This window comes from Amborella trichopoda, chromosome 9, assembly GCF_054954075.1.
Source record: "Amborella trichopoda isolate Santa Cruz 75 chromosome 9, AtrichopodaSantaCruz75HAP2 v2.0, whole genome shotgun sequence".
Taxonomy (NCBI): Eukaryota; Viridiplantae; Streptophyta; class Magnoliopsida; order Amborellales; family Amborellaceae; genus Amborella; species Amborella trichopoda.
The window spans coordinates 22,971,833-22,986,915 of NC_142344.1; the positions used below are offsets into that span (position 1 = coordinate 22,971,833).

The 15,083-nt window shown below is 38.1% G+C and overlaps 1 protein-coding gene across 8 annotated transcripts in view; it reads left to right on the forward strand.

The window, feature by feature from the left end:
• LOC18436476 (uncharacterized) overlaps positions 1–8,824 on the forward strand; it is a 108,034-nt gene extending 99,210 nt beyond the window's left edge. For all 8 annotated transcript variants that reach the window (XM_088845825.1, XM_088845829.1, XM_088845828.1 and 5 more), the window contains 2 exons: positions 8,167–8,297; positions 8,403–8,824. In XM_088845825.1, coding sequence (XP_088701951.1) covers positions 8,167–8,297; positions 8,403–8,537 — 266 coding nt within the window. In that variant the 3' untranslated portion in view covers positions 8,538–8,824. The remainder of the gene's footprint in view (positions 1–8,166; positions 8,298–8,402) is intronic.
• The last annotated feature ends 6,259 nt before the right edge of the window (positions 8,825–15,083 follow it).

Consider the following 15,083-nt stretch of genomic DNA (forward strand, 5'->3'; position numbering starts at 1 on the left):
AATTTGTGTACCTTTCCTGATATGAACGAGTCTGGTTGACGGCTGTTCAATCTATTTAATTGATTTGCCATCAATAATTTTGTTGTTTGTGTTAAGATTGCATTCTTGGGATCCCTGGGGTTTATGCTCTTGACTTTGGAGTTGTGACATTCAGTGGCATTTAAATTATGTTATGATCTCTTAAAGGGAAAAATGGTAGTCTGGTGTTTCTTTAGATTGATGGCATTAATCATTGCATGTACCCTCTATGACTGCAATAGATTTGGACATTTCAATACTTGGCAAATGGAAATTACTTGCCGGGCAGGGAGAGTTGCTCTTCTACCCAGAAAGTTCCATCCCTCGAGACTGGTGGCTAAAGTCTGATTGGTGTTAGTGAGAGGATTCAGAACTGACGTGGAGAGCTTATTCAGGGATCAAGATTTTACTTCTTTGATGTCAAGCAAGTTTCATGGTGTTTGCAACATTTAGAAGACTAATGAAACTTTGGTGTTCAGTAGAGAATAGATTTTTGTGACACCATTTTTCTCTAATTGACATTTTGTAGAGCATGCAGATTTCAGGATGATATTTTGCTCTAACTTCCTTAGGTTGGATGATAATTGGGCCCCATGGAAAATCTCATGCTTATTGAATGAAGCTGCTAGTTTTCCCATGAGTGACACTGGGCATACCTTGGGCTTCTGTCACTGGACGTTTTGATTTTACCGCTCTCTCCTTTGTCCGCATATTTTACCTTAGATGTGTCTCATGGGCTTGTTTGGTTGTTATTGTGGCAGCTTTATCTATGTGATGACTCTCAGTCTATTCTACCTCCATAGTCTTTAAGTTTGGCCATCAGGTCTCATGGGCTCATTTCTGTAAGCTTTATCTATGTAACGACTCTGAATCTATACTACCTTCTAACTCCTAAGTTGTAGGTTTTTGTGTTGCATAAAGCCATCATAGCCATTCATTCATATTGATGTTCCATCCCTAGAGTTGTTACCCAATCCTATTTGGAATTGGCAAGTGACAAAATCTCGATACCACTGCCTTTGATTTCGGCATCAGAAGTCTCTATTCGTTCTCTTCTCTTGTATTTTTTTATATATACAAATTCCAGAAAAAGGGATTTGGTGTCTCTTCCTATCTAAAAACTTATCTGACTTCGTCTCTCTATACCAGTGTTCACAAAATCGAATCGGAATGGTTAACCGGACATGGGCCTGGAAGCGGTTTAACTGGCCTAACCGGTAAACCGGCTGATTCAACCGTTCTAACCAGGCAAGTCCAAGGTGGTTAAAAAAGTGTTGATAAAAAATAAAAAAATATAGAAAAAATCTACTAAAATATGAAAAGCATATAAAGAATGATTAAAACTAAACACATTCAAATGAAGTTTAAAATTAATGAAAAAAAATCGATTTTAACCCATTTTTTATTTTCCAAGGGCTATTTTTAAATTTTTTTAAAAAATATGGGAAAATATAAAAGTGAGTATTAATGACCAAAACAATATTTAATCTTTACCATAATGTAAAGAATATTTGAAAATGCATTACAAATAAAATTCTTTATTTTTTAGAAATTATAAACATTTTTTTGAAATTCTTTTTTTAAATACTGGTTGATCACTCTAACCACCCAAAAGCCAGTTCCGATGTAACCGGGCGGTTAGCAGTTAGATCGGGCGATTTTGCGAACAATGCTCAGACCTAAACCCAGTTGAGATTGCCAAAGAAAAAGAAGTCATCTTTGTGTGTGTGTGTGTGTGTGTGTGTGTCCATGTGTGTTTGTGTGTCTCTGCAATTACGACCTGTATTCTACTATTTTAAAATTGTACTGGACTAAATAGATACTTTCTTCGAGGGGAGTTACCTTACCAAATTCCTTGATACTGACCTAGTTCTATTGGCCGGAGATCTTGTTGTATGTAATTGGAAACTGTTTTTCTAGAAGCTCAACCATCATGATACGTTGACTATTTTAACTGAAACATGGTTCAAAAAACTCCCCAAATCAATCTGGAGCTTGCCTGGGCTGATTCGACCATGTGAAGAAAATGGTGAACCTGTCTATTTACTCAGTCAAGATACAGCCACCTGGTTTTAAGCCTTCCTCTTTGACCCAGCCTACTATCCGGGTGCATGCAACCTGTCCAAGTTTTGATACTCACACCTTTACTTATAGGGAATATAAATTAAGTAATAATTGTTTCTCCAATAATGGTGCATGGTTGTGTCATAATCATCACTTTCAATTTGGCATTTCTTGTAGTGTTCTGAAAAATGGTGAGTTGGGCTTGATTTCTCTTGAGTGATTCTAACCTGGTAAGGTGTCAAGTTTATATGACTATGTCTAAAGTCAGGGTGAGTCAACCTCTGACTTGGCTCAGGAACCTGGTGAGTCCAAGCCTGAGTCCAAGCTCTTAAACACTGGTTTCTTGAATTCCCTGATCACTGTAAAATAGATGCAATATCATTTGTGCCATTTTTTTGTTTTTGGGAAAGTTGTAGATGGTGTCCTATCTATTGCTTCTGAAAAACTAGTATGGTTACTTCAATAATGGCTTACACATAAACAGAGGCTTTGTTTTCAATCTCTTAGAAGGTGAAACTCTTGATGAAGTGATTAGGCATAACTAGTGTATCAAAAAGCATTGTATAAAAAAGTTTGAAATATGAGTTTTTCGATAATAGCTGAAATAACTCTCTCTCTTTCTCTCTCTCGCACACACACACACAGAGTAATTACTGAAATTACTTGGGATGTGGAAGATTTGTGACCGCCTAGTGATGTTGCCTGATGTAAATACAACCTGAAGGATTGAATGGACGCTTAAGCCTGTTGAACTCATTCCTTTCCTTGCTATGGATGCATTAGAATGCCTTTAGTTGAAGGTGAGTTCTAGTATAACAAAAATTTTCTTCTCTAGTAGCTTTTTTTTTCTTTTTCTTTTTTCGGGTGTCGTTAAGGGGTTTCGGGGGCTAAAAATGATGGACACCTTGTGCCATCGCCCTAGTGGGATTTGAGTTAAGAAATGGGAAAGTTACAAGTGTAGCATCCCAAGTATAGTTTTTTTATAATGTTAACTGGTGTATTGAGTAAAAAGAAGTACAGCAAGGTTTGAACACCCACAAGTCGGGTGTTCAAGTAAATCCTTTACAGGGCTAAAAAAATTGTACTAAGATTACACAAAGCTTAAAGAAGTTGCTAGACAGTAGGCTCAGGTGGTGGGGGGAAGGGTTTGGGGGAGTTGGTTGTGAGGTCCCAGGTGAGTGGAGCCTCAGGCCCCTTCCTTAGCGAGAGAATCTGCAATGGAATTAGCGTTTCTCCAAATATGTCTCCAAAGTACATGCAGAGATCCGAGCTCCTATGGAAAAGCTTATCGAATATGGGATCGAGCCTCCAAGGACAAGGGGCTGCTTTGGAAGCCCTAAAGATGACATTGGTGGAATCTCCTTCGATGATTAGGGAGTTACCCCAATCCCTGTTGAAGCATCTCAACCCGACTAGAAGGGCCGTTGCGTCTGCGTGGTTAGAGTTCGAGGAGCTAACAAACTCCCCTCCCCAAGGACCGGGGTTGCCCAGGGAACGACCATTAAAGTTGAGCTTAATCAGGCCAGGAGTGGGAGGGGACAAAAAGGAGGTCTGAGGAATCTGAAAATGCTTGAGATAAAGAAGGACCTTCGAGTTTTGATGGAAATCTGCGAAGGAGAGATGCTTGAAAGGTTTGGAATTGGAAGCCCAAAAGATAACGAGTGATCACACCTTTTCAACCAAAATATCAATGTGAGAGAAATCTCCCCTGAAAGTTCTGTGGTTCCTTTCCAGCCGCACAGTCCATGGGATGTCTGCTATTGAGGCTCTCCATGACAAAATACCAGATTCGGCCCGTGGGGGCGAGAGGTAGGATGAAAAGAGGTGGGGGATGGATTGTGGGGTGACCCAATGCCATCCGAAGAGGTTGAGGATCGAGCCCTAGAGATGGAAAGCGATGTCGCAATGCAGGAAAAGGTGGGCATTGGACTCGGCATCAGTATGGCACATAATACATCGGTTAGGGATTTGCATTCCCGGCCTTTGCAAGTGGTCGACTGTAAGGGCTCTTTGCTGGATTGCCGCCCAATTAAAGAACTGAGTTCTAGGGGGAGCTAAGGAATTCTAGGCTTTAGCCGCGGGGGAGGATAGAGAGGGTAGAAGAGTGGGGTAAGAGGAGGGAGGTGAAAAAGAGGACACGGAGAAAACACCTGAGGGGGAGGGTGTCCAGACAATCTTGTCTGGGCCAGAAGAAGGAAGAAAGAAGGAATGTAGCAAGGCTTGGAGTTCAAGAAAGGCTGGCAGTTTGGAGTCATTAGGTGGCCTTCTGAAAAGTGGGGCCCAAACCCTTCCCAAGGTGGAGGATTCAAAGTTCTTGGCAATAGAAGAAAGGGGACAGTGGGCCAAGTGGAAGAGAGAAGGGAAAGACTCTCTTAGGGGGGAGTGACCAATCCAAATGTCCATCCAAAACGCGATTCTGGTAGCCTCTCTATGTCAAAAGCAAGCGAGGGCTGTGATTAGGTTGAGGCAAGAGAGGAAACCCTTCCAGATGCTAGAGGCATTGTAGGGGATCCTGAGTTGTAGGGGACCCTGCTGCTGAAGATCTATGCACTGGGGGAACTCCTATACTTGAGGCGAACCACCTCTTAACAAGGATGGTTTTGTTAGAGGGTTTGGAAAACGAGGACTTTCAGGTTTTGTTGTTAGATTCAGATGCTAAGGATGACCTCAGTTGCAGGGCAGGTCTCTCTTGGGGCGGATGTGTGGTTTGCATAAAGTAGGAAAGGTCAGGATGTAGCTTGAACTGGTGCTTCCAATTATGTGTAGCAGTCCTTTATGCAGTATGCAAACTGCTGTTAGATTTTGCATATCGGGAGACGATCAGAGGAAATTACAGCATGAATGGTTTTCCAGTAATTGATATGTGACTTTCAAGAGCTTCCTCACAGTTTACAAGTTCTTGGTGCCTTCTGGATGCTTCTAGAATTTGTTGGGTTAGGTGGGGAAATAGATTGACTGCAAAACTTTGTGCATGCATCTGATTGAATACAAGGTGGAAATAGAATTTGAACCAGGTATCTATCAAGCATGGGAATGAGTTGAAAGGCTGCAAAAAGAACTTTAAGACAGACCAAGGGACCAAAAAAACTGCCTTGGCCAAGCAACGGCATATCATTCTAGATTCCTTTAGGTCTGGTTACTCTTGCATGCTTGCAGTTGCACATTTTTCCAAATTATTGTGGCCAAATTGCTTAGATTTTACTCTTTAATCCAGTGGCTAATATAACCCAGCATTGAAACCCTGCCCTTCAATTTCAAACGGAAAATGCAGAAGCTGAGACAAGGCAAGACAATATAAATAATATATCTTGTTGCAAAATTTCATAGATCTTATCTAATAAAAATTTAATACACAAAAGTCATTCCGTTTTTTGATGTTTCTATTCTTGGTTTTTTCGCCTTTTTACTTTTCAAAAAACATCTTCTTGTACTTCATTTCTATTTTTTAACTTTTGTATGGTAATTTCATTATTAGTTTATAACAAATTGGCAAACTATGCCTCTTTGTGGCATGTTAATTTGAATTGCCTAGGTTTGCATTTAATTTCGATCTATCGCATATTGCTCCTTTGACTTAAAACAAACTTTGATTCAATGGACAAACCTTGGTATGAGAGGCAATATAATTAAACTGATTTGGTGTATAGAGAACCATGGTTGGGGGCAGTGGGGCTTCTGGAAAGATAAGTGCTGTTGGCTACGTAGAAATGTTATTACGTGATGTAGGGAACTTGATAGAAACAGTAAAATCAGCAAGAAAAGAAGCCAAACACAATAACTTGGAGAAATCTAGGGTTTCCTTTTCACCCAAGCTAGGGTTCCAAAAGCCTAAGCTTTTTCTCTCTTTTAATTTTTAAAAATCATGCGGGATGATCTCCTCGAGGCCCTATGACCTCTTATATATTAGATTTTAATATTCAAAGGCATCGAATGTTAATGCAATAATTAGAATGACCCAAAAAACCCTAACTTAAAACACAAAATTTATAGTGGTAATTTTATCCATGTGAACAGTATTCTATGAACAGTACCCATGAATACTAGCCAGTGAATAGTAAATAAAAAATAAAAAGAACCGTATAATCCCTAAAAAAAGTCTTAAAAATCCTGAACTAAAACCTAAAACTAAGAACAAAGTATACATCCTTTGAAATTAAATAAAAATAAAAAATAAGAATAATTTTGCCAGCTATCATTCTCCCCTAGTTTGGGAAAATTCATCCTCATGTTTTAAAATGTGATAAAATGAAATTATTATCAAAACCACCTTCAACCTGCTTCTTAGTTGCTTTAAATATTATTCGTGGTAAGAAGAAATCCCCTTGATCTTGGTGCATGTAGTAAGGAATTGATACAAACTTATCAAATTTGGCTATCCTTGGACTCACATTGAAAATTGCATAGGAAACTTCAAATTCATTTTTCTCGCCATTAGAGACTTTCTCGACATCTATTTCACTACACTCTGAAGCCAGGGCTACAATTTGTTGTTTATGAGTCCATCACACTTCTGTTGTGCTATTCTGATTCCAACTCCCTAAATTTCTTGAATGCTCTACCTCTTTGATATCCTTGAGATCTTTAAAGGCCATGATTTTGATCAGTCCTCTTTTTGCCTTCTCTCCATATTTTTCACGAGCAAGATCCTCTTCTGTAACACCTTTATCTTCACCTTGATTATTGCCATAGATCAGATCTCTTAAGAGATCTTGATCATCTGAGCATATATCGAAGATTGAAGGTAAATACCAATTTACACCCTGCTGATTTTTTATACAACCTCCATCAAAATCAAGAATGTCTTCCAAATCAAAAACCCTAGAGTGATTTTCCCCACGCCTTGGGTCTTTTATCACTTGCCTCTTTACTCAACTCTTCACGTGGAGCCCAAAGATGAAAAGGATGGTGCTTGACGTCTTCTTGGGCTGAAAGATCACTGTTTTGCACATGAATGATGCTTGCAAACTGTTGCTGCAATTGCTGAACTTGGTTTTTAAGTTCCTCAATTTTTTCATCTCTGGGATCATGAAGTAGATCTGTGAAAATACGCTTTCCACGGCCCCTTTCTGCCATGAGTTCGTTAAAATCACAAACCCTTGGCAGATTTACGACAAAAACTTGCTGCAAACAGTAAAATCTAGGCTGATTTGGTAAAACTTGGCCCAAAATTAGGAAAGCCTAGGCTTGGTTGTAGTTTTCCAGCTTTGTTGTTAAAGAAAATCTGAACTCTAATACCACTTGATGTAGGGAAATTGACAAAAACATTAAAATCAGCAAGAAAACAAGCCAAATACAAGCAATAACTAGCAAAATCAAGGGCTTCCTCATCACCCCAAGCTAGGTTCCAAAGGTCTATGTTTTTCTCTCTTTCAGTTTTTAAAAATCACGTGGAATGAACCCCTCAAGGCCCTACCATCTGATATATCATGTAATTTAATATTTAAAGACATTGAATGTTCCTACAATGATTAAAATGACCTCAAAGTCCTAATTTAAACATAAATTTCGTAATGGCAATTTTGCCACTGTGAATATTACCCCTGAATAGTAAATAAAAAATAAAAATAAAAACTCTAAAAATAAAACTTGAAACTAAGCTCAAAATATACATCCTTTGAAATCGAATAAAAATTAAAAACAAGAATAATTTTACCCTCCATCACTATGATAGATATAATGCAATCTATCAGTCACGATCCAGCAATTTGATTGCATCTAGCTGTAAAGTGTTGATGGAATTATTATATGATAGGTAGAAGTATAGGATTGTTCCACATTGTGTGGCTAACAAAATCTGTTATTGATAATGTGGACCTGATGGAAATCAAACATATATGGCAATTTTCCTTTGCCTACTATGTTATGAAGATTGGAAAGTCATGAGTTTTATGATGAGGTCTGCAATAATATTCAATATGTTTGTGTGTGTCCTCCTGCATGAGTGTATGTGATTTTAGAGATAGATAGATAGATAGCTGTCTTTGTTGTAAATCATGTCTCATAAGCCTTGGGACGCTGATACCCCACTTCCATTCAGAAACAACATAGCTATTTAACCCTGATTGTACTTGTGCTCACATGCAGGTGGTGAGGACCCTTCTGAATTTAACGGGAAAATTATGGAGTGTTCTTGGAATGCCCAAGAAGAACACTGGGAATACATGCGCATCCGAACAGACAAGGAAACTCCAAATGCATGGAATACTTACACAAAGGTGTCTCTCCTCTCCACTTTCTGGCATCCTAAAAGGTTCAGAAAAGTCAAATGCCTTGGAATGATAGTGTTAACTTTCTAAGCAATTTCACTCCTGGAAATGTAGGTTATGCAAAGTATTCAGGACAACATTACAGAGGAGGAAGTACTTGATGAGATTACTGAGATTATACGTCTTCCAATGTATGCTGAGAGAATTTCCCGGGAGAGTCAAGCCCACCAACATGCTCGTCGCAAGTGACTGCTGATGAGTTCCCGCAAGTGCTATCACTTGGCCCATTCATTTATACATAGTTGTAAAAAATATAGTCTTCCATCAAGTAGTCTTAGAATTTATTAGGTTTAGAATTGCCTTTTGGTGCTGAATAGAGTTAGCAGCAGCCAAGCTCCTTACGTATGATACCCTATTGTTTTTCTCATCCCATTTATTTAACTTGGTTTTGAATCTGTCCATCATCAATTTGTTCCTGCTGTTAATGTAATGGTAAATGCATAGAAGTTATTTTAGAAATAAGAAGTGATTTCAAAGACGGGATACTGCAGCTACTTTTCAGTGCTAATAATTTCGCTAGAGAAGCCCTTCAATTGTCTTCCAATTTAATCTTACACACAGCTCCTGGGTTTTGGAGTGAGAATGACTTGCATGAAATTTGTTAAACTGAATGTGGTGAATGGTTACATGACGAAGTGCGGTTGAAATTCTCAAGTTTTATCATTTTCTCCAAATTGGTTTGACGTGCATCACTCTTAATTGATTCTGTAATTGTAAGGTTCCCTCGCTGAGTGACTGGATCACCGATATTCACTTGAGCTTTTGAAGGCAATCGCCCGTGTCAAGAATCTTGGTGGTATGAACGGGTTTTTTTGTGTTTAAATTCCATGGGAGTTTCTTCTGTGGATGAGTTCGCAGGTAGGTGTTTTCATTGCTTGAAGAGTTGTAGAAGCCTTCTAATGGTCCTTGGTTCTGATTGTGCTCGGCTACAGAGTAAGGGTGGGAGTGGGTTTGTGAGTCAGTGGTAAAAAGTAGAGAGTGATGCATGGTCATATTTTTTATTTTCTTCTAGTCGAAATGCTGATCTGGGCACATTCGGTTACATATGTCACAATGTCTTTTAAATTTAATAGATATTGTTCCAAGCTTCTTGAATTGTTATTCTCCTGCTCTATAAAATTGAATAAGGTGCTTTGCTAGTGTCTTTAAATCTGCAGGTTTAAAAATGTGTTTTTTAGGTATTAGATGTGAAAATTGAATATTCTTTTGGTGATGATCATTATCGTGATATCTCACTTGCTAACCTTGAAATGGGCCTTTGCTTTTGGCCATGGCCTTCATCTAGGGCAGCTGTGTGCTGTGGAATTCAAGTATTGTAATCTTTCCAGCACTTTTACTTCAAATGAGGGAATAGAAAGTAGGCTCATGCGGGGTTGTGTTCCTTTTGGCTTAGTGGTACTAGCATGCGATTCAAGAGAAGTATGTGGTAATATCATTTATCTAGTGTGCGAGGATGTTACAATTAACCTTGCCGTTGCTAAATTGGGCTGTTGGAGTTTCCGTTTCTTCGTTTTTTTTTTTTTTTTTTTTTTTTTTGTGGGTGAGTGCCACATTAATTGTGCTCAAAGTATTTAATAATTGAAAAATAAATTTCATTTTGTAGCTCAACCTGAATTTGATTGTGATAAGTAAATGGTTTTATATAATAAGATTCCTAGAATTGAATGCACATTTCCAGATGAATAGCAACATGGCAAAAACTAAGGTGAAACACCACCATTAGAAGGGACATTATATCAATCCTAAATGGAATCTGGCTTTCAATCCTACGTTGCATGGACTGAGTGGACGGGTGCGCGTCTGAAGAAGAGGTTAAACATGCTGTATTTTCTTTGTATTTTCTTTCTTTGCCTGGGGATATGGCTCTAGGACTTGATGGTTTCTCCTTTAGATTCTTTCAAACTTTTTTGGATGAAGTGAAGATGGACTTGTTGATGATTAATGAATTCTTGGGAGAGAGGTGCCCTGAGCAATGCAATAAACTCAACTTATGTAGCACTAATTTCGAAAAGTGGTTTTATCTCTGGTATATCGGATATTTGTCCGATTAGTTTGCTAACTAGTATGTATAAGATAATTGTGAAGTTATTGGTAGAGAGAATGTTCAAAGGATGTTGTGTTACGAAGTGGGCCTTGGTCTTAAGGTGAACTTTGTGAAAACATCGATGATTGGTGTGGCTTGTGGAGATGAGACTGTGGTTCCTTTAGCAAATCTTTTTGGGTGTAAAGTGGATGCTTTTTCGATAAAGTATTTGGGCTTATCTATTTCAGATCGAAGGTTGCCAAAGTCAGTGTGGGACCCGTGTTTCAAATGATGCATTCAAAATTGGATTTGTGGAAATAAGAAAACCTTCCACTTGGTGGAAGATCGATTCTTATTAAATCAACTCTATTCAATTTGTTGGTGTTTCAAAAGTCATTGTTAGTGATGCCAGCGTTGGTTTTGATTTCAAAAATTATTGAGAAATTGATGAGAAGCTTTCCATGGGTTCTTGAGAGGTTGAAAAAAAATGTCATTTGATAAGTTGGGAGAGAGTTTGTACATCCATCTTTGAAGGGAGTTTAGGTGTTCGAAAGCTAAAACATGTGAATCATGCTTTTATTGGCTAAACGGTGGTGGAGGTCGATGGATGGTGAGCATGCTTTATGGAAAGATATCATAAAGGATAAATATGATGAGGATATGAATAATTTGTGGTTGGGAAATAACAGGAACTCTAGGATGCAGTCTATGGTGTGGAAAGGACTCATGCAAAATAGAACATTCATGATTAGCTGCTTTAGATGCGAGACGGGGAATGGATCAAAGGTTCTGTTTTTGGCATAGGAAGTGGATTGGGAAAACACCGTGGAGGCATTCTTTTCCTTTGATTTTTAATGCATTAGCCAACCCTATGGCTAAAATGAGTAAGACATTTCGTATGGAGAGAGGGTTTTGAGATATTAATTGTTTATATAACAAGGTTGGTGATGAGTTCTTATTGCAAATGACTAGTCCGTTAAGATTGCTGGAAAATGTGAAATTCTTCCAAGGTTTCAAGGATGAATTGGTGTGAGAGGTTGAAAGTGATGGGGTTTTTTTGGTGAAATTTGCGTACAATCTTTTGTTCCATGACATAATTAAGTGGAATAAATGCTCATTGCGCAAGATATAATCTTGGAGGATCCCACAAAAAGTTAAAAGTATTTCTTTGGGTGTTGTTTCAAGGGAAGACATTGACAGTAGACAAGTTTATCAAGAGGGGTAGGATTATTACAAACATTGGTATGCTTTCTAAGGAGAGTGATGAAAGGGGGGACTCTTCACTTTTGCATTGGCCCTTCACTTATGATATTTGGAATTGGGTCCTTAACAAGGGTATTGTTGGAACGTTGCCCCAAAGTCATAATCACATAATTAAGCATATGTCCTTCGATGGGCTGCCAAAGGTGAGCAGTTTGATTTTTCAAATAGGAAGGGCAATTGCAATTTGGGAGGTTTTGTTAGAAAGAAATAGGCGGGTGTTTGAGAGGTTGTTTATAAAGGGGGATTTGGTTAAGAAGATAATACAACATATTTTATGGAGTTAGTTCTCGATTATGAAAGAAGACTTTGGTGTGTCTAAGGTTGACATGGATGTTAATGTTAGGAATCTAATGTCGCAAACGGTGGTGAAGGTGAGACACAAAAGGTAGTGGGTAGCTCCTGTGATGGGTAGTATTAAGATGAATTGTGGTGGAAGTTCAATTGGTAACCTAGGGCTAGCAAGTGTTGGGGGTGTCATGAGGAATCATTTGGGCGAATGTATGTTTTGCTTTGCGGGTCCTTGTGGTATTTAAACAACAAATGAAGTGGAGTTGCTACTTGTGCTACAAGGGTTGAAAATTATCAAAGATCAAGGTATCCAAGATTACTACACGATATAATGTGATTCGTTGAACTTAATTACTACTTATCTCAACCACTGTGGAACTTGAGATCTAAATGGATAGAGATCATGGACATGATTCAAAACATGAATGTTACTTTCCAACATGTCTACAGAGAAGGGAATGATGTAGGAGATTCTTTGGCTAAGAGTGGAGGTTTTGTTGTAGGATTTGATCATATCGGATGTTATTTTTGTTTGATTGCATTTGCAATTCCCTTTGATTAATAAAATTTTGGAATATTGTCAAAAAAAAATCATCCCAATGGTTATGACATTTCAGTTTCTACAATAATGTTGTAGGAAAATAAAAAAAGGGCCTCTCATCAACGTCTTTCTAAAATACAACGTGCTTGGACTAAGCCTGAAACAATTGGAAAATGGGCTCGGTCGTGGTGGTAGCACCCCCATACCTAATTACCACATTGTAGTTTCCAATCCTGTTGACACCATCCACTGATACCTTTTAAAAAGCTAACTCCTTAATCTATATAAAAAACGGATAGAGGCCTAACTTCTCCACTAAACCCAAAAAAAAAAAATAAAAAAAATAAAAAGGCCTGAAACAGTTTAATAAATGTTGGTGCAGTTGAACTCCCTGCCTATTACGAAGAAAGGATTAGTTTTGTGGAAGATTATAGTGGAGCAATCTTGTTGTAGATCTGGAAGTAAAATTTCAGGGTTTTTCTTAGAATAAAATGAGGTTTTACGACATTTTGAGAACTATTATTCAGTGGGCAAAAGCCTATGAGAGTTTTAGAGATGTTCCTTGTGACCATCTCTTGATTGTGAAAATATTTAAAATTACAAAATTAGCAGTACGGAATCCTCCATGTGGGTCAACCTTAATTAAGATGGGATTACTAGGAATAATAGGTTGATAGCAGGCTATAGAAGAGTCTTAAGACGTGATAGGGGAACATTATTTGCAGTACTTAGAGACTTTTCCCCATGCCAGCTATTTTATTTAATGTTGTGTTTTGAATGTTGATTGCTGGGTCCTTCATTTAATTAGTGAAGGAGATTCTTCCAATGTTATCAAACGGTGGATGTACCCAATTCTTCCCCTTGGAGATTGGTAGGTGTGATGGCTGAGATTCTTTCAGGAAGTTCTTTTCTCATTGGTGAATAGAGAAAGGAATTCTCTTGTGGATTCTCTTGCTAAAGCCGCCGCATGTTCATAAATCCTTTAGATCTTGTTTTCCCTTTTCTTTTATCTTTTCTTCTTCTTCGTTTTTGTTGTCTTTTCCTCTTTTTGTTCCTTGGCTTTTGAGGCTAAGTGCATGTACTGTTTTCATTTACTCAATAAATCTTGTTAACAATTCCTAAAAAAAAAAAAAAAAAAGACCCCCGTCTCTATCATCTGGCGGTGAAAGAGTTTCAAACTGAAAAAGACTATATCCAACTGCCAAAGAACAAGGAAATGAGAAGATACGGTGAAAGAGTTTCAAACTGAAAAAGACTATATCCAACTGCCAAAGAGCAAGGAAATGAGAAGATACCCCTTGGGGGAGGTTTATCATGCGCAGAGGGTGTTCCCCAGTAAATAACAAAGCAAACAGCCTCGTGGGTGGTTGCGAACGTGCTACTCATTGCTAGTGAAGCGCGATGCATCGTTAGCAATGTGATTTGCGTTGTGGAGCTCTCCTTCCTGGATCATTTCTAAGGAAGTTGAAATTCATGATGCAAACCATTACACATGTGATGCGATGTGCGATGCATATGGTTGAGCGGGCCCCTTTTTTCCTAAAATATTCTAGGTGTCTGGGTTGCAGCCTCTTATCTCCGGGAACAATTCTAAAATGGGATCTTTTTTGGCTAGTTAGAGCGTGACTATAGCTTGAAATACCCCACGGTGGCCGTCAGATCATTTACCCATAAATTTTTGGTGAGAACAAGGTAGGAGGAGGAGTCCTGTCAAATTAGGGAACTCAGCCACAAGGATTTTCTTCTATGATTTATCATTTGTGAGGGCTAGAATTTTGTTGAAATGGAGATGAAAGATTTGAAAATTAGACGAACTAATACTAAAACATGCAATAAAATGGGAATCTAGCGAAATGGTTGGAAATGACTACCCGGTCAAGTTGGCCTACAAGCCGAAAGTTAGGTCTTGGACCAAACGAAGACACCGCGAATGACCGACCTTCTCCTTAGTCTTGGCAGTTACTTGAGCTAGAGACACTATTATGAGTGCTTTCGAGAGTTTGGATGTGTTGGCCTCAGGATTGTTGGAAGGGCAATTTACGTACGGACAGTTTTTATTAACCGTTATTACGATTTGGTACAAAACTAACTTGTTATTATCTGGAGCGGAATTTTTTTATTTGTTTCCCTAAGAACGCAGCCCCCACCTTAGGTAAACCTTCAAGTGTTAATTGTTAATATCATAAGAGACATGAAAAACACAAAAATAAATAAATAATCCGTAAAGCCATTAAGTGCAACCTATAAAAAGTTGTACAGTTATAATAGAACTTAAAAAAAAAAAAAAAGCAACTTAACAAAATGCAAATAAATTGAAAAAGTATATTAAAAATAGATTTAAAGAAATTTTTTTATAGCTAGAGACATTTTTAAATTTCAAAAAAATCAAATGAGAAAATAGAGAATATGACAAAATAACTCGCGACATTTTATACAACAATCTATATGAACATTTAAGACAACAATCCGTATTTTTTGTTTTTGGGTGATTCTTTTCAATTTTTAAGTTGTACATAAAACTCAAGACAACTCTGCTATGCTCATAGAGCGAGGCCGAGTAACTAGACCGGGTCTGAGTGGAATTGGTTGAGCATCCCAACACTAATATAGTACATGATGT